At 45.7% G+C, this 24,869-nt stretch overlaps 1 protein-coding gene across 2 annotated transcripts in view; it reads right to left on the bottom strand.

Moving 5' to 3' along the window:
• The window catches only part of LOC142804276 (uncharacterized), a 545,204-nt gene that overhangs the window by 90,895 nt on the left and 429,440 nt on the right, over positions 1–24,869 (bottom strand). Inside the window, exon 5 of one of the 2 annotated variants that reach the window (XM_075891027.1) lies at positions 17,064–17,309. The exons of the other annotated variant lie outside the window; for it this stretch is intronic. Coding sequence (XP_075747142.1) covers positions 17,064–17,309 — 246 coding nt within the window. The remainder of the gene's footprint in view (positions 1–17,063; positions 17,310–24,869) is intronic. 2 annotated transcript variants of the gene reach the window in all.

Here is a 24,869-nt window from a genome sequence, read left to right as displayed (position 1 = left end):
TGGTGGAAGTGCTGCAAGCGTGTCGCATCGATGTTTGTCGCTGCTTGCGCGGACACCGTACACAATAAAAAAGGCTTCATTTAGGTTAAATAACGCGGCAGCTGTGCTGCATTGTAATTTTTACTCTTCAAAATTGCGTATTCTGAAACCCAGAAGCGCCGATAACACTTGTACGGGCTCGGATGGTATGACTAACCTTTGGTGGAAATCATGGTGGCAGAACAGAAGAGAGAAAGTCAAATTAACTGGGGCTCATCTCGACGCATGTCGATAGTTGAAAGTTTATGCGTATTCGCACGCACTTTGTTAACCTAAACGTATGGCTCAAACAATAGAGTTTGCAAGAATTACCAGAGTTGGGTTTCTAGCGTGGCCACATCAAGTGACCACGCTGTGTTCTGCACTAACATTGAAAGGTGCTATTGCGAACTGGAGTTCAATTATTTGTCGACAACTGCGCGCTGATATAAAACATTTATTGTCACGTTCACAGTGACAACTCCAGTCTTCTAAACATCGCTTCCCCCCCCCAAAAAAAAACACACACATCACGGTTGTCAAAGTGATATAAGTACATGCGCAAAAAGTAAACATATTCTCGGCCGCATACTCTATGCTCCACAAAAATTGAAGCGTTGTTGACACCACAGGAAATAAAAAAAAAACAGAAAGCGTAATGAGCAGCGTTGGTTTCTTTTTACCTTAAGCATATATGTCTGAGCATTCAAGAATCAAACACTACAAATAATTTATTTCACATACTGTAATGTTCTTATGCCACCGCCATCCACCAAGCTTCCATCATGCCACCGTCATCCACCTTGCTCACCAAGCCTTCCACCAAACACGTTTTGCCTTGCCACCATGAGCCGGCATTTTCCACCGTCACCACCATTAGCTCGCCACGACCACCACCACCATCTGCCATCATTTTTTCCACTCTCGCCATCATCAGCCATTATGCCCACTACAGTTTATACCATATCCACTAATATTTCCACCATATCCACTAATATTGCCCCGCCGCGGTGGTCTAGTGGCTAAGGTACTCGGCTGCTGACCCGCAGGTCGCGGGTTCAAATCCCGGCTGCGGCGGCTGCATTTCCGATGGAGGCGGAAATGTTGTAGGCCCGTGTACTCAGGTTTGTGTGCACATTAAAGAACCCAAGGTGGTCAAAAGTTCCGGAGCCCTCCACTACGGCGTCTCTCAAAATCATATGGTGGTTTTGGGACGTTAAACTCCACAAATCAATCAAAATCCACTAATATTTTCATCATATCTACTATTCTTTCCACCATATCCAGCGACGATTCCAGCATCCACCAACCCAGAGTTTTCAATACGTATATATATATATATATATATATATATATATATATATATATATATATATTGATGTATATATATATATGCTTTTTCCTACACTCTCAGAGCCAGCATGATACTTCTCATAGCCCTTCTTTATATTTATATATAAAGAATGGCCATGAGAAGTATCGCGCTGGCTCTGATTGTGTAGAATGAAGCGTAGTTCACACGCAACGAACGTTTCTGCACAGTTCAGTCCGACATTTCGGCCGTGTGACTGGCCTTCGTCTGAAGAAACAAAGCATATAAATCACGTACTTGCATTAGTCACTGACCGAGGCCCCTCAAAAACACGTCCCCTAGTATAACGAACAAGGCTATTCTGTATCGCACAAAAACGGTTTTTCAGTGATAAAAACTATATCTACGCAGCACTGTGTGATATCACCCTAGGTCAGTCATTGGCAAGTGATACGGCTTTACGGGATACACGTGTAAATCTCGGCATTACAAATGGCATATTTTTGTTACAAAGATAGTTGGTATGTAAAATATACGCGTTGCACATGACAAGTAATAACAATAATTATAAACAGATTGCTTTTTTCATTTGTATGCATTCTCAGCAGTGCATGCTCTTAAAAGAAAAGTTCCACTGTGAAAATACTTAACAGTAATGAAGAAGCAGGCTAGCGCACGCTTGTTGTACTGTTCACCAAGATAACTTAAGTAGAAGAAAAACACGTCAATGTGCCTGCATCCTTAATAATACCGTCTGCTAAAGTAATTGATTGATTTGTGGGGTTTAGCGTCCCAAAACCACCATTTCAATTGATTATGAGAGACGGCGTAGGGGAGGGCTCCGGAAATTTTGACCACCTGGGGTTCTTTAACGTGCACCCAAATCTGAGTACACGGGCCTACAACATTTCCGCCTCCATCAGAAATGCAGCCGCCGCAGCCAGGAATCGAACCCGCGACCTGCGGGTCAGCAGCCGAGTACCTTAGCCACTAGAACACCGCGGCGGGGCATCTGCTAAAGTATTAAACTTGAATACCAGGTATGATTCCCAAGCAAGTTGTGCTTTGGAAATAGTGACTGGGATATCGAAAAAATTCGCGCACTTCTCTAAACTTTCTTGATGTCACAATCACTATTTCCAAAGAATTACTTTCCACAAAGCTGTTCCGCAAGCCCACTGACCGACATCTACTCCTGCATTTTCAGAGCAGCCACCCCTGGAATTGTAAAACAGGAATCCCTTATAACCAGGCTCACCGTTTTAAACGATTGTGTTCTGACCGTGCAGATTTCATTGAAAATTTTAATAGGCTCAAATGTTCTCTAGTAAAAAAAAAATATCCAGAAAAATTAATAGACGATGCCATAACTTGAGCCGACCAACTGAACAACGTCGACAATCTGAAGGGAAGTGACGGGAACGTTAGCTCTGTTCAAACTAATCTTATTCTAACATTTTCATCATTTCCTAAGGTCTCTGCTATATAGAAACGGCACCACAACATCTTAACACAAAGTAAAACAAATCTTTCCTGATCCACGTCGTCTTGTTTACCGAGAGTAAAAAAAAAAAAACCTTCACGACTTATTAGCGTCCTCTAAGATTGGTGCCCGTAAAGAGCGTGGCTGTGTACCTTAAAACAAACCGCGGTGGAAAGTAAGTGTGCACATGCAAACCACGCAAAACGTCGCGAACACGTCTTCGGATTTTACAATAAAGATTCGTGGTAGATTAGACTTTTTTTTTTTTTTTATTGGTTTTTTTTTTATTGGCGTGGTAGATTAGACTGTGACACTTACAGTGCCGTGTACATGTTAAAATGTAGTGCCTGTTCGAAACATTATATGGTCACACAAAAACTCCCATCAGAATATAATTTAATAACCACAAATCTCATGTAAATATTTTACCTAATCTACCGCTATCATGACACGTTCGCATGCCAGCCAAAATGAAAGCAACCATTTTTGAATCTGGTTTCCGCTCAAGTCATGATCGCGAACTCCGGGAATCATACCTGATATTAAAGTTTAATACTTTAGCAGATGGTATCAATGAGGATACAGGCACATTGACGTGTCTTTATTCTACTTAAATTATCTTGGTTTAACAGTACAACAAGCGTGCGCTAGCCTGCTTCTTCATTACTGTTAAGTATTTTCACAGTGGAACTTTTCTTTTAAGAGCACGCTCTGCTGAGAATGCATACAATTGGAAAAAGCGATCTGTTTATATTTATTTTTATTACTTGTCATCTGCAACGCGTATATTTTACATACCAACTATCTTTGTAACAAAACTATGGCATTTGTAATGCCGAGATTTACACGTGTATCCCGTAAAGCCGTATCACTTGCCAATGAATGACACAGGGTGATATCACACAGTGCTGGGTAAATACGGTTTTTATCACTGAAAACTGTTTTTGTGCTGATACAGAATAGCCTTGTTCGTTCTATTAGGGGACGTGTTTTTGAGGGGCTTCGGTCAGTGACTAATCTAAGTATGCGATTTCGATGCTTTGTATTCCCAGACGAAGGCTAGCTCTAGGCCGAAACGTCAGACTAAACTGTGCTGAAACGTTCGTTGTGTGAGAATTACGCTTCTCTCTCTCTCTCTCTCTATATATATATATATATATATATATATATATATATATATATTTATTTATTTATTTATATATAGATGTATATATATAAAGTCACCAGAAGAAGCGAACGAGCAAACGAAATACGATGCTTTATTGCCAACGTTACGGCCGGGAACCGGCCTTGACGAAGGCCGGTCCCCACCCGTAACGTTGGCAATAAAGCATCGTTTTTCGTTTGCTCGTTCGCTTCTTCTGGTGACTTATAACTCGGCCGGAATCTAGGAAGACTTTCAAGAATTATATATATATATATATATATATATATATACAGGTATGGGATATGGCACAACGGGAGCGTTGTCAACAAGGATAAATATATTTATTTCCCAACAGTTTCGGGAGATATATATTTATATATATATATATATATATATATATATATATATATATATATATATATATATATATATATATATATATATATATATATATATATATATATATATATATATATATATATATATATATATATATATAATGTTAATAGATAATTAGATATGCTGTTCTACTTGTATATTTTGCTCTGTACGTTTTATACCGAACTCTTGATACAATGTCATGGTACGGTGATAGGAACATATCTTTTGTTACCTATATAAGGTGTGACCGATGCGCATGTGGTCATGTGTATGTATCTTATTTTGCTAAATCCCAGTTTTTCCCGATTACCTCAAAAGCACCACTTAAATAACAGAATTATTCAGTTCACTCGTCACCAGTGTCGATGCACACTAATTTCTAATGAGATCGTGGGTTATGGACCACTCCTCCATCTTTCATGTAACCCAGGTGTACTTTTGTTCGTTTAAACCAAGTTTCGACTAGTAGTATTGAATAATAATAAAACTGACGCGTCTGAGCTAGTTCAACTATGGAACAGGTGGAAATCTTAGCCAAGCAGTCGGAGCTGAAGACTGAAATTAGTGAGTGAATCGCGCGATAATATACCCTGCCTTGAAGTATTGTTGTTACGTGAAAGTAAAAACGCCGAATCAACGAGGCTGTAGGAAAAATTTAATGCAAACCATTAGTTGTGGCGTGTAGAGTATCAGCGACCGAGTGGTGACGGCCCTTCATCGTCTTCGTCGGGCACACACGTGCATGGTTCCAGAGAATTCTACATTATTGTGGCGTAATCCCCGGCAGCACAAGCGTCGTATCGACGTATCTAGATGCTAACGTACCCGGTAAAGTGGTAAAGCTTGAATAGTGTCAGAGTTTTGATATGGGTGCCCTGTGGGGCTGATAAAGGCGTGTAGGTGGCAGGGACAATTTTATATGTTACAAGCGTAACAGCATGAAGGACTTGGCATAGACCAGTACAGCAGCACCAATAAAGGAGGCGAAATGTACACGTTTTGGTGTCGATCGTATAAACGCTGTTGTTTCACTAGGAAGGTGAGAAGGCAAGTACAGGTAATTTCCCGAGTGATAGTGTCAAGGGCATATACAGTAGTTGGTACTGCAAGAGGCGTCATGACTGGGGTAATGTTAGTTCTGGGCCGAAGTATAGAAAAATGAAGAGCAAACGGCAGTGCACCGTTTCTTCTTTCTAAAGAGCAGCCGGCATTACTCACAAAGAGAGCGAAGAACGCGTTGTGACCGCCAGGCGAGCGTGGAAGAGCTATTTTGTAGAGTAGGCTGCATAGGCCCAGATTGAGCAGCTTCGTGTAGCTTAAGGTGAGGCGAAAGCGCGAGGAGCAGGCACGTCACACGGCACATTACTACCACGCTGAAGGCGGTCAGCTCCTAGTGTAATGTGTCACTAGTTGACGGGTGCTTGACTCGCATCAGATCGCTCGATCACAGTCCGCTCATTAATGAGTTGTTCTTCTATTCATCCAGCTGTCCATTTATCCATGGCTCATTTGTACATCCGTAGTTCTATCCACGGTTTGCCTGACCATCCATCCGTCCATCCATCCATGGTTCTTTTGTCCATCTGTCTGACATAAGCACACGCTACGTACATGCTGACATAGCTCAGCTCATTCAGTGCAATTTTTTATATGAATAAATGCCACCGGCGAAGCTTAGGTGTGATTCTCCGAACGCACATCAAAAGACACTAGCCAGGATTAGGCTTAAGCCACCTCCTGTTGGTATGTTAAAAAATTGACAAGAATGTGAATGAGAAGGAGGAGAGGTCGGCCCGAGAAGCGGGTTTCTAATCTATCACTAACCTCGACAAAGTGTTACTTTTCCTCTTGAACAAGCGCCAATAGTATGGTCGTAGCAATCGCGTAGTATCAGAGCTAATCTCAGAAGCCATGCATTAAACCTTTCTTTCTTTCTCTCTTTCTTTATTTGTTGCTGTTTTGTCCCAAACCACTCATGGGTACCGAGTCAGTCAGAAGTGTGGCAGCTTGGGCAAGTTGGTATCGCATGACGATAGTTATAGCGCAAGAACAAAACGACGACGCAGAGACAAGAAGGACATGAAAGACAAAAGGACTAATTATTCGGTCGCAGTACTCTCGCCATATTCTTTTCTTCACTCCCGGTGTTAGATCAGTTTGTTGAAGCTGGACATGCAGGGCGTCCAGGTACGTGCGCTCTTGTTGGTGCCATTCGGACCGAAGAATTATGCACACCCGTATGCCATTGCCGATACAGGGGTGGTAACCTCCAAACAAAGCTTTAACATCCAAAGGGAGCTGCTGGGTGCGAATGAAAAAGGAAAAGGTGCGCGCACGGCAAATGGAGATTGCGATGAGGATTTCGAGGACTGAATGATGAAGAGAAACACATTAAAAAGAGCCCGAATAACTAGAAATGTAACTTAGAAGTGTGGCAGCTTGGGCTAGTTGGTATGGCATGACAAAAGTTAGAGCGCGAGAACAAAACAATGACACTGAGACAAGAAGGACACGAAAGACACGAGCGCTGGTGTCTTTTGTGTCTTTCGTGTCCTTGTTGTCTCTGTGTTGTCGTTTTGTTCTCGCGCTATAACTATCGTCATCCGATTGAGCCTCCAAGTGGTACACAATGAAGCGGTGAGCGACCAGTTGCAAACGACTTCGGTCATTAGGACTCCTCCTTCTTTTCCATTCCCCGCTCGACACAATAATCCGTTTCTCTCTTACGCAGGGCAGTTTGTCTGTCGCCCCCGCCTGACTAGGAATAAACAAATTTTTACCACTCGAGGTTGCCTATGCCTTTTCACTACCGTTTCGGGAGTGTCACCACTGTTATGTCCGCGGGACGATGACAACCCCGGACATAACAGTGGCGACAAAGAGGTAGGTTCGGACCTGCACCACGTAACGGTTTTAAAAGAAAGTGCTGGCTCCGCATGGGCTCCAGAATCGGCTACCTAAATTCAACGGCTCATCGTGGTCATCGTGGTTTGTACGCCTGCAATTCTTCTTCGAGGCTAACAACATCACTGATTCAGCAGTGGAGAGAGCCAACCTGCTGACGCTGTGTGGGGAGCATACGTATGACACAGTCTGTGCCCTGATTTAGCCACGCAATCTAGAAACTGTTCACTACGACTAAATCGTAACTGCGCTAAAGAGCAATATGATGCAAGCTCATCAGAGGTCTTCAGAAGAGCCCGCTTCAAGCAGGGAGACAACCTGGAAGGCGAAAAAATGAGCGATTACGTGGCGGCTCTTAAGAAACTCGCTGCTGACTGCAATTTCGGGAAGCCGACCTCAGAAGCTTCAGCTACTGCGCAGGAGGGAGGATAGACTACCACGCCTGTGAACACCACTATACTCCCCTTGGACATTATGTTGCGGGACCGTTTTTTGTGCGAACTGCGTGACGAAGGTCTACAAAAACGCCTGTTCACAGAGACGGGTCTTACATTCCCCAAAGCGTAAAATAAGCAGAGAGCGCCGGTCACCAGCAAAGAGATATTCGACGCAACGTCGAGCCAGTGCACCACACCAGTCTGCAGTCAGACCATTCTGCTGCCATGGCGAAGTCAAGAAAAACACACAGCGCTGTTGGAAAGCAGTGACATGCACGATCCTCAGGTATGTCGATTCAAGACAACTTCGCGCAATTTTCGCCAAAAACGGAGACACATCGAATAACCAAGCGTAAACAGCCCAGGATGAAGAGTTCAGCTCAATGTAACCACAATGTCGAGGCTCAATAGGTCCAGACAAAAGATAGCACAGCCAGAACATCGCTAACGTCAGCGACTTTATACAACCTAAACGCCGTTCCAAATCTCGGTCCGAGAGCGAAGATAAAGACAGAAATCATAGTACATGATAACCCCATCAAGTTTGAGATGTATTCTTGAGTAGCATGCACGCTAATCTGTGAAGACACTTTTCAAGGTATTTGGAGTGAGAAGGCACTAACTCTGATGAATTGATTTCTGGGGTTTACCGTCCCAAAACCACCATGTGGTTATGAGAGACGCCGTAGTGGAGGGCTCCAGAAATTTTGACCACCGGGGGTTCTTTAACATGCACCCAGATCTGAGTACACAGGCCTACAACATTTCCGCCTCCATCGGAAATGCAACCGCCACAGCCGGGATTTGATCCTGTGACCTGCGGATCAGCAGCTAAGTACCTTAGCCACTAGACCACCGTGGCGGGGCAACGCACTAACTCTCCAGCACGACAACACGCAGCTGAGAACGTGGTCAGGACACTCCCTTTAACTACTTGGCCAACGTAGAGACCAATTTTAAAGGCCAGACCTACAATCTGCTATTGCTAGTCGTCCACTGCTGGGGATAAAGCCTTTTAGGCCTCTTGGAGCGGTCGTTGGCAGAGTTAACCATGCATCCAGCTATCCGTCAGTAGAGCAGCTTCAAGAGTACAAGTACAAGCAGCTTCAAGTACAAGGCAGTTTTTTTTTTCAAAAAATTACCAGGAAGGGACGGACCTCCAGTCCCACTGGAGCTGCGAGAAGATGCAATGGCGAAATTTCTGAGAGCTAGTTCGTACCTTTTGATCTGCGAACGTCAGTCGACAATGAGCTTGACCGACTGCCGGAGCAAAGAATCATCGAACCGACGCAACATTTAGAATGGGCTACATCAATTGTCGTCGTCCGTAAGAAAAATGGTACCCTACGCCTCTGCAGAGAATACCGGAGCACCGCCAACCTATCTACAAAGGCATCGTCCTACCCACTGCCGACACCAAAGAGGTTTTAAGCACGCTTCGTGGTGCAAAAATTTTCAGCACCTTGCTTTTGACAAAAGTCTACCAGCACTTGAAGGTGATCGAATCAACATCTGAACTGCTCGCGATAAGCACCATTAGGGTTATTGATGATATGTGAAGTTTGACATCTCAAAACCACCATATCATTGTGAGAGACGCCATAATGGAGGGCTCCAGAAATTTCGACCACCTGTGGTTCCTTAACGTGCACTCAAATCTGAGCACACGGGCCTACAACATTTCCACCTCTATAGGAAGTGCAGCCACTGCAGCCGGGATTCAATCCCTTGACCTCTGTGTCAGCAGCCGAGTACCTTAGCCACTAGACCACCGCGGCGGGGCAAGCACCTTTAAGGCCGCGTTCACACTGAGCATTCCGGCCGCCGAAAGTGCTCCAAATCCGGTTCGGCCACGGCGAGATCCGCCGAAAGGGCCCTCTCCGCGCCGATCGCTCTCGGACCGATTTTCGCGGCGCGTGCCGCCGAATCGGTCACCGCGGACCAGTAGCAGCGCTAGTCAAGGAATTTCGAAAAATGGCGGCCAAGCCCTACTGACTTGTTATGCCGCAGTGCACGTAACTGAATGTTGAAACCAACGGGAGTTTAACCTACTCTGTGCCTACTTCGCCTCCGTATTTCGTGAAAAAGGTGACCGAGCTTGCTGTTGGCGTGACCGAGCTTGTTGCGGTCTTGCAGAGCAGCAAAACAAACCCACCAACGCCACTGGCGTCGATGGTTTTTCTGCCCTTCGTGCATTACAAGACAGGCACTTGCGAGCAAAGTAAGCAGTACTGTCTTTTCTTGCTTCTTGCGTACGAGAATCGTCGCAGTATACACCACCGGATAGCGTAGTAGCGTTTGCGAGCCGCGACAACAACCGGGTGACAGCGCATCCATCCCGCGTTCGCCCCGTAGTAGATGACATATTCGGCAGCACGGGGTGCGTCCAGTGCGAACAACGCTGCGTTTCGGCGGCAGGGTAATTTCGGTCGCTGTAAAAAGCGGATGTTTCAGTGTGAACTAGGCATAAGGGTGTCTACATAGTGAAAAAAAAGCTACCATTCAGCATAGCTGCAGAACCTGCAATCTTCCAAAAATTTATGGTGTCTACACTTAGCGGGATCCCCGGAGTTTGCGTCTCGTAGATGATGTAATCGTCGGGAGCGGCACCATTGAAGAGAAAAATGAACGTTTGGAGCTCATTCTTGAAAGGCTATCACGTGCTCATTTTCACGTCAGCAAAGAAAAATGTGTTTTTGCGGTGTCTGAAGTGAAGGTTCTTGGACATTAGATTGACGTGCTGGGTATTCATCCCACTGAAGACAAAGTGTGAGCAATTGCTTAAGCATGATCCCCTACCAACAGACAAGAATTGCAGTTGTTTTTAGGGTTAATAACGTTCTACAACCGGTTCTTAGAATATCGAGCTACAGTGGGCAACGATCTATACGAGCGCCTGCAGAACGAAGCCCCATGGACTTGGTCACCACGCCAATAAGAGTCATTCGTTGCCCTTAAAGAACTGCTACGGAAGCCTACTGCTATGTGACATTGCGACGAAAGGAGACCCCTAGTGCTAGCCTGTGACGCATCACCATATGAAGTGGGAGCAGTCCTCGCCCAAGCTGACGACCAAGAAAGGAAAGCCCCGATCACTTTTGGATCGCGCACCCTATCGCAGGCAGAGAGGAATTATTCCCAGCTAGACAAAGAGGAACTTGTCATTGTCTACGCAGCAGACCACTTTTGACAGAATCATTGGCAGAAAAGTGACCTTCATAACTGATCAATGTTCTTTAAGGGGTATTATGGGCACCTAGAAACTAATGCCACAAACGTTGTCACCGCGAATGACACGATGGTGTAGCAAGATGTCGGCGTACTCGTACATCGCACTGGCAAAAAACCCCTGAACGCCGACGCACTGAGGCTTCTGCCGCTGACACCACTATAAACGAACCACCCCCGCCAGGTGATGTACTCATGTTCGAAGCGCTGCCTAGCCTTCCGCTAACGGCTGACTTGGTAGCGGAATCAACGCAGGAGTGCACGGTCTTGACGGAAGTCTATCTAATTATAGAGGGAGGCAAGGTGCACAAGCTAAAAGGTACTTCAACGCTTGCCGAAAGTGGGCAACGGAGTTGAGCACTCATTGCGGCTGCTTCACCTTGGGATTAATGGTGGTGATTCCTGCGGTACTTCGCAAACAAGCCTTGTCGCTTGTCCACGCAAGTCATCGAGGCATTGTTGTCATGAAGAAGTGCGCCAAAAGTTACATGTGGTGGCTGGGTATCGCACGTAACATCGAATCAACAGTTCACGATTGCCAGCTTTGCAAATGCAACCACTGAGCTTCACCAAGAGCTCCTATACCAAAATGGGAAAGACTAGAAACGCCTTGGCAAACCCTGCACATTGACTTTGCTGGACCTATCGAACTATCTTCATGTCCGGTTGTTCACGCATACACCAAATGGCTGGAGGTAAAAAAAAAAATGCCCACAACGACATCGGTGGCAGTTATCAATACTCTGCAGTCGTTGTTTTCAACGTTTGGACTACCGCGCAAGGTTGTCTCTGACAACCGCATTCGTTTGTATTCATGAACATTCTCGAGTTTTATAGACAACGGCGTCTCGTGTATTAGGTCAGCTCTATACCATCCGGTGACCAGCGGGCAAGGCGAGCGCTACGTGGCCGAGTTCAAACGCGTCCTCACTAAAGATCAGAATGGGACAATGCAAAGCCGCATCGTGTGCTTTCTCTTCAGACAGCAGAACACTATTCAAGGATGTACATGAGAAACGCCCATGAAACTGATGTTTGGCCGAGAAATGCGAACCAAGCTAACAGCCATTGCCCCAGAGCCCTCGGTGAAGAAATTGTTCGAGGAAGAAAAGCTCCTTCATAGCAGGAGAATTGAAAGTGGGCAGCGCATATACGCCCACCAGTTCAACAGAGGCCCTGGCTGGGTTTAAGCGATGTTTCACAAACGCACAAGTTTGCGGTCATGGATAGTCGACATCGGCGAAAAAGCCGCACGTCGCCACCCTAATTAGCTACGTCATCCAGATTGTTTGTGAAGGAAATTTTCCATTCGAGCAGGCACCCCGACAGCAGCTTCGTCCCACTTAGCTTGGCATCTCGCAACCGATGAATCGGCGCCACCGCCAACCCGTACTGAACGCAGGGGAAATGACACTCAGCGAGCCGAGGCTCCTTTTCCCCCCAGAGCGTCAACGCGACAACGGCAGCCGCCATACCGCTTTCTATCGACAATCTAAGGAGGGGGAGAAACCACACCTGGGTTCCAAGCGAGCCTCCGAGCGGTACACAATGAAGTGGTGGACGACCGCTTGCAAACGACTTCGGTCATTAAGACTGCTCCTCCTCTTCCGTCCCTAGCTCGACAGAGCAATCCGTTGCTCGCTGACCCACGGCAGTTCAGCTGCCGCCCCCATCTGAGTAGGGATAAACAAGTTTTATTCGGTCGAGGTGCCTAAGCCTTTTCAGTACCGTTCCAGGAGTACGTGATTGGGACGACGACAACCCCGGACATAACACTTTCTTTTTTCTTTCTTCCTTTCTTTCTTCCTTTCTTGCTTTCTTTCTTGCTTTCTTCCTTTCTTTCTTTTTTGTTTCTTTCATCCTTTCTTTCTTCCTTTCTCAGGGCTGGCAGATAAGTGTATTTCTGAACAATCAATCGCCCTTTCGTGTAAGGTGTTCTATAAAAAAATGTGCGAATTTTTAATGTGAGTGCCATCATGAGGATTAAAAAGCGCTGTTGCTTATATATATATGGTTACCATTTTTTCAAACAAACATTGTTGCAAGTAGCGCCTGTCCCGTATTCATCTGTCTGCGTGTTTGTTCGTGCGCTAGGAAACTACAGTTAGGAGCGGTGTTGGCTGTACTTCGCGTCCACCAATTAACTGCCTAGCTGTTGGTAAGCAGACCACTCCGTGTTCCGGCCATAATTCTGGGGACAGTGATAGCGGTTAAGACACTTATAGTGAAAGTTGAAGTGAGATGCAGACGAAAGCCAAATGAGGTGATGTATAGAAACGCCGCCACTAACTCTGGTGTCCGTAACCGCTACGCTACCGCGAGAAATAACCAAATAGTAATCGGAAAGATTGTTACAAATGAACGGGATTTGAACAAAAGACCTCTTCGTGGCCATCAAACATTCACTGGTCAGCTGGTTATTGAAACTTTTATGTGTGCAGGCTTCATGTAGGGTTAAATATTGAGTTAAAATGTGTAATAAAGCATTTCTGAACAATGATAAAAACTCATTCATGACTTCTTTGCGCAAACACGTACACGGACACAAGGAAAAGAGGCAAACAACACGGGCGTGTTGTTTGCCTCTTTTCCTTGTGTCCGTGTACGTGTTTGCGCAAAGAAGTCATGAATGAGTACCAACTCGCCCAACTTTCAGTAATAATAAAAACAACGAGGTATAACACAATTGGACTTCTCCAACAAGAGAGCGGTGGAATGCCTCCACATTATTACAACGGGGTCAGCAGAAATTCTTCACAGTCATCAGCGACGTGCAATTAATGCCTTCCAAGTGCATCTCATGTACTTGGGCTTATCCCCAGGATGACGATTAATAGCGTAATGTGTGCGTTCCAACTTCAAAAAATTACGATTTTTTGAGTGGTGGGTATTTTGCGAGGGTACTTGGATTGGTAGCCTCAGTAGACTATACAACAAGCCCCAGGATTGCTGTTATACAAGCTCTCTTTCTGACTGTGGTGCGCTTTCCGCGCAGGCCTGTCGTTTTAGAATTTTTTTTCTGTCCCGCTTAATTTGTCTTGTTTTTATACGCACTTATTGTGGCAGAATGCGCCTTATTATTTATAACCAGTGTTATTATTAACAATGCAACTGTATCGGCCTCCTACAGTTCTTTTACATTCACACAGCGGCAGTGCACATGTACAGATGTGCTCATGTAAGGCACACAAGGGTACCGAGCAGCTTTTAATATGTTATGAAAGGTGTACACAAGTTTCGAGCAGACAACATCAAATTGCAGTATACATAACCACGTGCCTCAGTAGGCATTCCTGAAGAGGTTATGTGTAAAACCTTCTGAGCAAAGGCGACTAAGGAAAGTGTCTTAGTAGGGATTTTTTTTTTCGGCGAAATGATGAAAAGGACAGGTTGATGCCTTTATAATGGCATCAGCTACTCTACTCCCCCTTGCTTTGCAGCATAGGTCGGCGAACTCGCTCGTAAGTAGACTTACTGGGACTCACTCAGACTTAAATCGAGCCTGAGTATGAGTGAGCCAGGAAGAGCAATATTTTGATGAGTCTAAGTGCTAGTGAGTCCAGTTCAAGAAAATTTTTATGAGTGCGAGTTTGAGCGAGTTCGGCACAGGAAAATTTTGATGAGACTGAGTTCCACTTTTCTTTGCCGACCTATGGTTCTATCTACTCAACTTCAGCATCACTATCAGCCTTATTTAGAATCACATTTATACTGACGTCTACTCCCACGTATTTCAAAGAACTGTGGTTCATACAATATTGCAATGTTTATTGATCATAGGTGCGAATCACTTAGGCGGATGTCTTGACCTCCTCTTCCAAATTTACAGAGAAGTGTTTGCTGAAATACCTGATGTGGTGATATCTTTTAAGAAATATATATAACCATGCTGGTATGCGAGCAATTATACCTGTTATTCGAAGGTACTATAACAAACAGCACCAAGAAATGCACCAATTTCGTGAGATATTGGTGTTAAAGAGCACTCGCACTATGTCGAAAAAAAGGTAACTCTAGGTTAACCAACTCACGAGTTGACTCACTCGGACTCACCCAGACTCATGTAGAGCCGTGAGTCTCAGTCTAAGTGAACCAGTGCGAGCAATAATTTGGAGAGTCTGAATGCGAGTCAGTCCGCTTGAAAGAAATTTTCGCGAGTGTGATTTCGATAGAATTTAATAAAATATGAACAATCACAACATCATATAGTCAAACGTACTATGCGCAAAAGGGCTGCAATACAACACCACATGGAGGTTCGTGTACGCTTAATAAGCCCGTATGGACACTAGTAGTGAAACAAAAGTTTTAATAGTGAAGGTGAATGCGCACGTAGACGCACCAACGCAATATTCTTTGACTTGGCACAGACCAATAAAGAATACTCGAAGACAACTATTTAAACGTTATGGCAGCCACCCAGCCACATTAATGCCACCAAGTTCGCTCTCTTTCCTCGCGCAATTTTTCATGGAACGCATTACCTGCGGAAGTAGTGAATGCTGCCTCGACGGCTTCATTCACTCAACAAATAGAAAAGAATAATTTCACCATATAAGTGATGTATGCTGAAAATAGTGTCATTTGAGTGAAATTGAAACGGCTACAAATGTTGAAAATATTCTTAGCTATGCGCAGTTATGTTGAACAGCGAGAAAATATATTTGACTTTTCTGTACTTTATAGTTATGTATTCTTTCATTTATGCCCTGTACTCCAGTGTCTGACTAGTTATTGCTTGAATGTATTGTTTGCATCCCACTCCTGCATGGGCCCGGGTAGGGCCTGCAGTATCTGTAAATAAATAAATAAATAAACTGAGACATCCCATCACAATACTACAAATTCGCTCTAAGTGTTAGGTTATTATCGTTGACAACATCGTTGACGTTATATCTTCTTGAAATATTTGCTAGTTCAAAAACCTTCTTCAAAGCGACAGCACCTCTTTTCTGAAGAGCTGCAGTTAGATATAGACCTGAAATTTTCTTTACACTGTATGGCTTTTCCGCTAAGGTGAACAAACATTTCTTTATGCTTCGGGAGTAAATCATGTATACGCCAATTTTTCCAACCTGAACTCGAGAGCATCGGCCACCCAGTCTGTAAGTGCCTGTTCCAGGCGTCCTGAAGCCGGGTTGCCGGAACAGCTTAGAAGAATACAGCTGCACAGCACGGTTGATGGCAGGCATGCACGTATTGTTATTATTTTTGCCGCTGTGCTTCATTAAACACACCATATAGAGTGGGTGGTCGACCCTTGCGTGTTTATGTTGAGAAACTTGGTGGCTGTACACTAGACAAAACTAAAAAATACTCAAACGACGAAGAAACATATAACACAGAGCTCGATATTGAACTTCATTTCAAACAGAAAACATAATATGCCCGGACATCAAGCTCGTGCATAATCAACATACCATCCCACTAGACAATAACTGCGTGGAGACTAGAAAATGACAATAGAAATAAAATCACTGTGCATATAAATGCGCCAAAACCAAACGCACCTCCTTTGCTAGCTGTGTCAAAGATCGGCAGCTTAAACAATTATATCCTTTTTTGTGTTGCTATTTTCATGTTATAAAATATCGAAACTGCCACAGGCAATATCAAGCAAGGTTCCCACGCTTGAGATGGGAACATGTACCTAGCCCCTTCACCAAGTCGTTACGCTGATATTTTATAGCTTTGTCTAGACTCCCATGATTGCAGTGGTTTTAGCCATGCTCAGGAGGGGCCCGTCTTTACAGTGAAAACATCAAGAATTCTCTGAAAACGACTTTTACTTCATGCTCAAGAGCCCGGTCCTCTTACAACTCGAGGCTGCCCAGATGGCGCATGACGTGGCGGTAAGGCCCTGCGTGGGAGTGGCCCGCGATCCTTTCACTATAAATTGGAACCCGATGCATTCAGGGTCTGAATAAAGCTCATCTTCCTACACTGTCAACGCTTTGTGTACGACGTAGACTGACAACCCATGGAGGCCTGCGATGACGGCGACAAAGGACATTGTGCGAGCTTTAAGGTGAAATAATTCTCTTTGAGACTTAGATGAACGGGTTAAGAAGGCGCAATCCAGAGTGTTAGCGTGCCGTTGCATGCAACCAATTCTGCGTTATAGATGTCGTCACGCTGGCCGATTGTGCGCACCTCTCTCAGCGACATAAGCCATTGTTCTGAAGCTCCATCGTGCTTCTGGTACAGAGCGAGGAAGTTTCCCGCCACATGGCGCTGAGTCATCCACCAGACCTCACGCATGCGCAGAAGCAGCGGCAGGAGCTCGTGAGCCAAAAAGTCTGGTTGTGACGATGCACCGCGGTGTTCCAGGTGAGAGAGCACTTCTCTCGTGTTGGTCGACACCTGCTCCCCCATGCGCTGCCAGACATCAGTCACCGCCTGCACAGTTAGAGCAATGCGTGATCTGCGTACATCAATGCTGGTAGTGACTGTTCAATGACTTTTCCTTTTTTGACGAAAAAGAGGTCGAACCCAAGTCCACTTCCCCCTAATTTGGCCTCTAGCCCTTCAGGTACATCATGAGTAACAAGGGTGACAGAGAACACTCCTGCATAAGCCTCCTTTTTACCTCTGTGGGCTGGCACACCTGTTTTTCCCAGTTCATAACTACATTGTTACTTTTAGAGATATCCTTTAAAATATTAGTGACTCCACCTTCCACACCTAGTGTGTCTAGCAATTCCCACAAGTCCTTTTGAACCACGCTATCGTACGCTCTCATGATATCCAAAAATGCTAGCCACAGGGGCCTGTGTTCCTTTTCCGCTACTTTGATCCACTGCGTCAGTGAGAACAGATTGCCTTCCAACCTCCTGTGTTTCCGAAAACCATTCTGCAGTTCCCCCGGCACCCACTAATCCTCTATCCATGCCTGCAGTCTTCTTTTTATATTCTGCATCGCCAGCCTGTAGACCACTGAAGTCACTGTTATAGGATGTCCCCGTTTCCTTTATAAATTATGCTCATCATGCTAATTTTCCATCCATCGGCGACTTCACCATTGATTATTGTGTTTCTCACTGTCTGTCTCAAAGTTTTTTTAGACTTCGGATTAAATGTCTTCATCAGCATAAATTGATTGCCATCTGGGCCTGTTGATGTACTACTAGGAACCCTCTACTGAGCGCTTTCCCACTATAGTTGTGAAAATGGAGCCATTGCGCCACTTGATTCATCAATGTATGTTGTGGTGCTTAAAGCACTTCTTTGTTGAAATTTTTCTGTCACCCTTGTTCCTATACACTCAATAGCTTCTTCCTCTTTTAGCATAGCAACTTGAGCTTTACATATAAACCTCTTCTCTAGGCTCGTCTCATTTCTTAGAGAGTTTAGATGGTTCTGAAATTTCGCAGCTGCCTTTCTATCATTTTTATGTTCTTCTGTCAGCCACTGAGCCCCCTTTCTTCTAATCTTTTCATTTATTAGAAGAGTTGCTTCCCTTCTACAGCTTAGATAGATGTAGCATTTTCTTTTAACATCATCTGTCGGTTCAACTAGCTGCTTAGCAAGTCAGTGTTCCCTAGAGACTTCCTGGCGTACTGCTATAGCACTCTAAACTTTCTCATCCTACCAACTATTCAGTTTGTGTCTACTCTTCTGGGGTGACATGTGACGTGCCTTAGAAAGCTCTAGCTCTAACAGTCTTAAAAAAATTTGTGTATGTCAGTTAATTTCCTCCTCTTCGACTAGCTTCAACACTAGCTAAGGAGGGAAGAAGTTTGAGGTTCGGAATGGGTCCCCTCGATGACTCGAGCGCACGGTGGCAGCGCAAAGCAAGAGACGTAGTCCGGCGAAGAGACGTTTGTTGGAGTTTCAGGCTACTGCCCGAGTCCAAGCCCGAACATCCGCTCCATTTCAGATTCAAACAACCACTTTTCAACCATCGGTTGAAAAAAGAGTCTTTACAAACACCAATCACATGTTGGGACTCTCATCATCACAACCAATTGCAGAAACACCTTCACAGCAGGTACTAAATTGGTTAAAACCACGTTGTCAAAAAAAGCACGCAAAGGAATAGGTTCTGCGCGTGTGACACTCTCCCATGCCAGGCCATTCTGCCCCCGCCGTGCTGCCCCCGCCGACTACTGTTGGCAGCCGTTCTCACGCTCGAGCCCCGTCAGTTCTCTCATTATTTGTTGCTTCGTTGAAGGCTCCCTAAGAGCGGTGGGTACACCGTTGGGCTCCGTGCGCTTACCAGGTGTGCATGCGACAGCGAGGCGCCCCGACATCCTAGCAGCACTCGGTAATGACGTACAGTGGGGGAGGTTATGCTCGTCTCCCTGCCGCCACTATGTCTCGGTCAGCCAAGTAGTCGCGTCCCCGCGTCATTCTCAATGACACGCGTGCATGCCAACAATGGCTTAAACTCAGACGGTGGCGCTCGACCTGCCTCTTGCCTTTCCGAGTAAGCCTTCTCCTTCTTGTCCCGAACGGCGATTACTTTGATGGCTCCACTTGTGAACCGTGCGAACGAAGGAGGCTCCTTTCTTTCTCATGCTCGGGGTCTTCCGCGTTCGCCTTGGCGGGACCGATCGGCTTCGCTAGTTGACGGGTCGGGAACTGGCTACGCGCTCTAAATCAGCCCCATTGATTGCGCTACACCCAACATGCTGGTAATTGGTGCCTCATACTAACTATGTCCACACTGTTTTATTGTCCTCAGTGATTACATTCTCAATTTGTTTAGTAGCTACTTCTGTTTGACTTTCTGAATAAAAATTTTTCCGTAGCTGCTCATCTTGTCTACTTGCCACTTTCACTGCTCTGCCAAAACTTAGCTTGATACCTTTGTGTTCACTACCCAAACTTCTGGAGCCACATTCATCTATACGCGTTCCCCAGAGTCTATAAAACATCCTATGTGACATCAGTGCATAATCTATCCTCAACTGCAGCCTTCGTACCTCTCAAAGTCTTTGCCCTTCACACTTCTCAGTAGTGTTGCAAATGATCAAATCATGCCTTTCACACATATCCAGGATCATTTCGCCTGTTGGGTCAGTATACCCATCTATATCTTCTATGTGCGCATTCATATCTCCTAGCATAATTATTCCGCACTCTCTTCCTAATTTCTTAATGTCTTTGATATACACTCCGCCATTGCCTGGTTTTCCTCTCTGGCTTTTGCTCCCATCCACAAGTACACCAAACCAAGGAGTGTCATCCGACAAGCTGCTTTCCCTCTTAACCATAAATGTTCCATGCATCCTTGCTTGACTCTTTGCCAACCCCTACTTTTATGTATGAATGCACCCATTCCACCCCCTTTTTGCTGCCTTCTGTTCTATTGCATTATTCCAATACGTATTCCGGCATACAAGGTGGTTGCTTCATGCCTTGAAGATCTGTCTTCACAACACCATATACCATCAGCTTCTCCTGCCTCAATTGCTCTTTTATCTATTTCCACTTTAACCTGCTCCTGCCACCCTGCATTTTAATATAGTCTATGTCTGGCTTAGCTCAGCCCTTGTGCTTACGTCGATTCCTTCTCCCACGGACTCCGTGTGGCTTGAATATTTGTGCTCCTTTAGAACCATCTTCGGCTACACTATGGGCCTCAGGGCTCTGGGTCCCCATAAAAAAAGCTGTGGCTTGACAACCCATCCTATTACCGACCATCTTGCCCATCGCACCACTGTACGGAATACCATCCCATGCAAAGGGGTGAGCACCGGGCTCGTACACGTCTTGGTTCACTCTCAATACGCTATATACGAGTTGCCGGCTCATACCCTTTATCACACAGTTGTCCTCCACTACCATCCTTTCAATAGCACGACAATGCTTCCAGACCTCTGGGACTGTGCATATGTCTACTGTGCATATCTTCTGTCTCTGAAGGTTGTGACCGTTGTCTTTCAACACATCATTAAGCCCAGCACAAATAATGACGAGATTTTTGCTCTCCATGCTGCCCTCAACAACCTCCTGAGCTTTGGCCACTGCATCCACCAAGCTATTCCCTGACTGAGCCTCCCATCTCACTCTCCTATCTTCCTTCACTGTCTAGAAGACGCCATCCCTAACCCTGGCCACGTTAGAGTCCCCCACTACCAGGACCCTCCTACGCTCAAATCGCTGGCTTCTTGTTTGTGATGGTTCCCCTGTTTGCTTCACCTGTTTCTCTCTCTGCCCTCTGTCCTGTGTTCCCGCCCTGCTCGAAGACTGGCACGCCACCAAGCTGCATGTTCTCGGAGCCTCCATGCTGTGTCAAGACACTGCGGTTTCCTGACGTCCCTTCTCGCTGTTCCTTCCCGCCTGTCGCCTTCTCCGCTACACACGCCTTCCGTCTCACACCGCTCGGGCCCGAGGAAAAGCGCCATTAGCTCCTTTACCCGCTGCTCGAGCTCGGTTCGCCCTACCCGTTTTTTTCGAAGGTCGACCTTCATTTGCTCTAATAGGCTGGCGGTAGCCTCCTTCCGCTCACGCGACGCTCCGAGCTGAAGTGGTTCTTGAGAGAAAGGAAGAGAAAAGTGAGCCCCGTTATTGTCTGCTTCAGTGAGCGACACCGCCACAGAGCTCACAAAGGGATGGGGGTAAGGAGGGATAATAGGGTAGAAGTAAAGGTATAGGAAAGAGGAAGAAGAAGCAACAACAAACTGAGGGGATAGGAGAGACAGGAAAGATGGAAGAACGGTCACTGGAGTCCGAGGACGGGGTACACTTGCGAGAGATGGTGTCGGCGTCTGTAGATGGCGTAGAGCAGGACCAGTAAATCAGAGCTGCGCTGTCGTCGAAGGTCGTCGGCGACAGGAGATGACGTAGGACGAGCCCAGTCGGCCAGCGCTACGATGACGCCGAAGGTCGCGAGCGCGCGGAGCGCGCGGGCGCACAACCGGTCGGCACGAAATCCAGGGAGCTGTTTTTGGAGTTCTATCTTCTGCTTCCAATCCTCCCTGAGCTCGCACTGAAGCCTCTCGATGGCCTCCATGCGCTGCACGGCCGCCTTCAGTGCCTCGCACAGCCGGCACACGAAGCTCGCCTTCTGCGCGTCGGCCAAACTGGAGAATTCTGTTTCGCCCAAGAGCACCAGTGCTTGCATTCTTCGCACTGCACCAGCTCACTATCGCCCGTGCTTTTTCTAGTCTCCTTAGCCATCGCCCGCCCAACCATCTGACCAAGTGCCCGACCACCTTAATTTCAACCCTAATTCCGCTATCTAGCCGCCTCCGCTAACTGTCCTACCTCAACAACTGTTAAAAGCTGCCACCTACACCGCACACACACGCTTTCAATTTCGCTATAGCCTCTCACTAGGTTCCCTTCGTGTTCCGCTCTAGCTGTTTAACAACAAACCAGGCACGCCGTACTTCTTCAAAACAGCGGCCTACCCTTTTCACTTCGTCAACGTCACTGCAACATTGCTCGTGTCCCACACCTACAGTACTTGCAACGCAAGTTATTGATTAGGAGAGGAAAAATAATAAGAGTGTCCACAAACACAAAGAAATAAAGGAAAACTTATCACTCGTTGCGCGCTGCGCCTGCACCAATCGAGCTGCTCGACCTTCCACAACCTTGCACGACCACGAATAAACCTTGAAGTTATTGTTGTATACCAGGGACTATTGGTGAGCTGCTAGGTCGTAATAAGTTCACGTGCTACGTGATACCATACAGGCTCATGAAATTGTGTGCCACACTCGCCATCATGGCTACACGTGGCGCTGACTGACACTCCCACGTTTAAATTGACATATAAACCCAATAAAGTAGCGGGGGGAATAGCCGCAGTGATAGCTCAGTGGTAGAACATCACACGCATTATTCGAAGGTCATAGGTTTCATTTCTGCGCATGGCAAGTTATCTTTTCACTGACGTTTCTTTCTTCTTATTCACATTCTGTTGGTTTTAATAACTTCCCCTATACATTCCTTGGCAATCTTGTCAAATAAATCTCTTCATTATGGTGTCAAAACAAGAAAAAACGAGCCATAGCTATTTACATTTTTCCCTTATTCAATAACGAGGGTCTCATACTCGCAGACTTGGTGCCGTTATGTTGTATACGAAAAACTATTGGTCAGCTGCTAGCTCGTAATAAGTTCACGTGCTACGTGACGCCATACAGGCTCATAAAAAGTGTGCCACACTCGCTGCCATGGCTACAGGTGGCTCTGACTGACACTCCCACGTTTCAATTTACATATAAACCCAATAAAAGGGCTGGGGGGATAGCCGCCGTAACAGCTTAGTGGTGGAGCATCAAACGCGTTATTCGAAGGTCGTAGGTTTGATTTCTGCTGATGGCAAGTAATTCTTCCACCCGCTTTTCCTTCTTCTTCTTTACATTTCATTCCTTCTATTGACTTCCCCTATACATTCCTTGGCATTATTGCCTGTTTGATCTAAATGTTGTTGTGTCAAACACAGAAAAACAAGCACTTAAGTATACAATTCTCTCTCTCTCTCTCTCTCTCTATATATATATATATATATATATATATATATATATATATATATATATTCGACCGTGTTGGTATCGATCTGTATGGACCTCTTCCGATAACACCGGCTGGAAAGTGCTGGGTAATCGTCGCTATCGATCACCTTACGCGCTACGCAGAAACTTAAACATTCTCTTCTGCGTCAGCCAGTGACGTCGGTCGTTTCATATTGCATCAGATCATTTTACGTCACGGTACATCACGCGAACTCCTGAGTGACCGAGGGTGTGTGTTTTTGTCGGACGCCGTCGAATCGCTTCTCAAGGAATGCCAAGTCATTCATCGCAACACCACCGCGTATACCATCCTCGAACTAATGACATTACAGAACGATTCAACAGTACATTAGGAGATATGCTGTCACTGTACGTCGCAACCGATCACACCAACTGGGAAAGCATTCTCCCTCTTGTAACATACGTGCATAGTACTGTTGTCCAGACAACCAATTGTTTCTCTCCATACTTCCTTCGTTATGGTCGCGAGCCCTCTTGCACGCTAGACACCATCCTTCCTTACCACCCAGATGTTGCTGAGTCGACGACGATGTCACAAGCTGCTAAATACGCGAAGAGTGTCGTCAGCTTACCCGCTCCTTCACAAGTGCTGAACAGCAACGCCAGAAACACCACCGCGATAGCCCGACGCCTCCGGCTTCTTATGCATCAGATGACCTTGTCTGTCTTCGCATCCCTTCAACCAGCCCTGGTCTCTCAACGAAACTGACGTACAAGTATGACGGCCCTTACCGTGTGGTTAAGCAAACTTCACCCGTCTATTACATTGTCGAGCCGCTAGAGCAGCCCCATGATGAACGACGCCGTGGACGTGACACCGTCCACTTGACCACCTAAAATCTTATTATGATCGCTCTATTGTCTCCTGTTCATGAGTCGCCAGGATGGCTCTTTTCCGGAGGGGAGGAAAATGTAGTGAAGAAGATGAGTCCTACTCAGAAAGGCAGGGGGCATGACTCAGTCGGTGAAGAAGAAGACGTTTGGTTGGCTGGGTACTCAGACTGGTTCCGCCATTACCACTTGACCTGTCGTAACCGCTCTCCTGTTTTATAAAAGAGTGCCATTCTAAAACGCCTCATATATATATATATATATATATATATATATATATATATATATATATATATATATATATATATGTGTGTGTGTGTGTGTGTGTGTGTGTGTGTGTGTGTGTGTGTGTGTGTTTGTGACGCTATGATCAATGGGTGACATGGCCTGGCTCATACCCCATGTTTATTCTATTCTTCTGACGTATGAAGGGACGAAGCGATGGTTGGTAGAGGCCGAGAAGGAAAAAGTAAACAATTGAATAAACATGGGGTATGAGCCAGGTCACGTCTCCCATTCATCATAGCGTTACACGAGTCGACAGGATGAAGACCTCCCAGCCCCTTCATCAGTCTCTCATCATCTACGCATTCCTCCGCATGACACCCTGAGCATACATGAGCCACCGTACAAG

This window comes from Rhipicephalus microplus, chromosome 3, assembly GCF_043290135.1.
Source record: "Rhipicephalus microplus isolate Deutch F79 chromosome 3, USDA_Rmic, whole genome shotgun sequence".
NCBI lineage: Eukaryota > Metazoa > Arthropoda > Arachnida > Ixodida > Ixodidae > Rhipicephalus > Rhipicephalus microplus.
The sequence above is the reverse complement of the archived record's forward strand: the minus strand, read 5'-3'. Positions and strand labels throughout refer to the sequence as shown.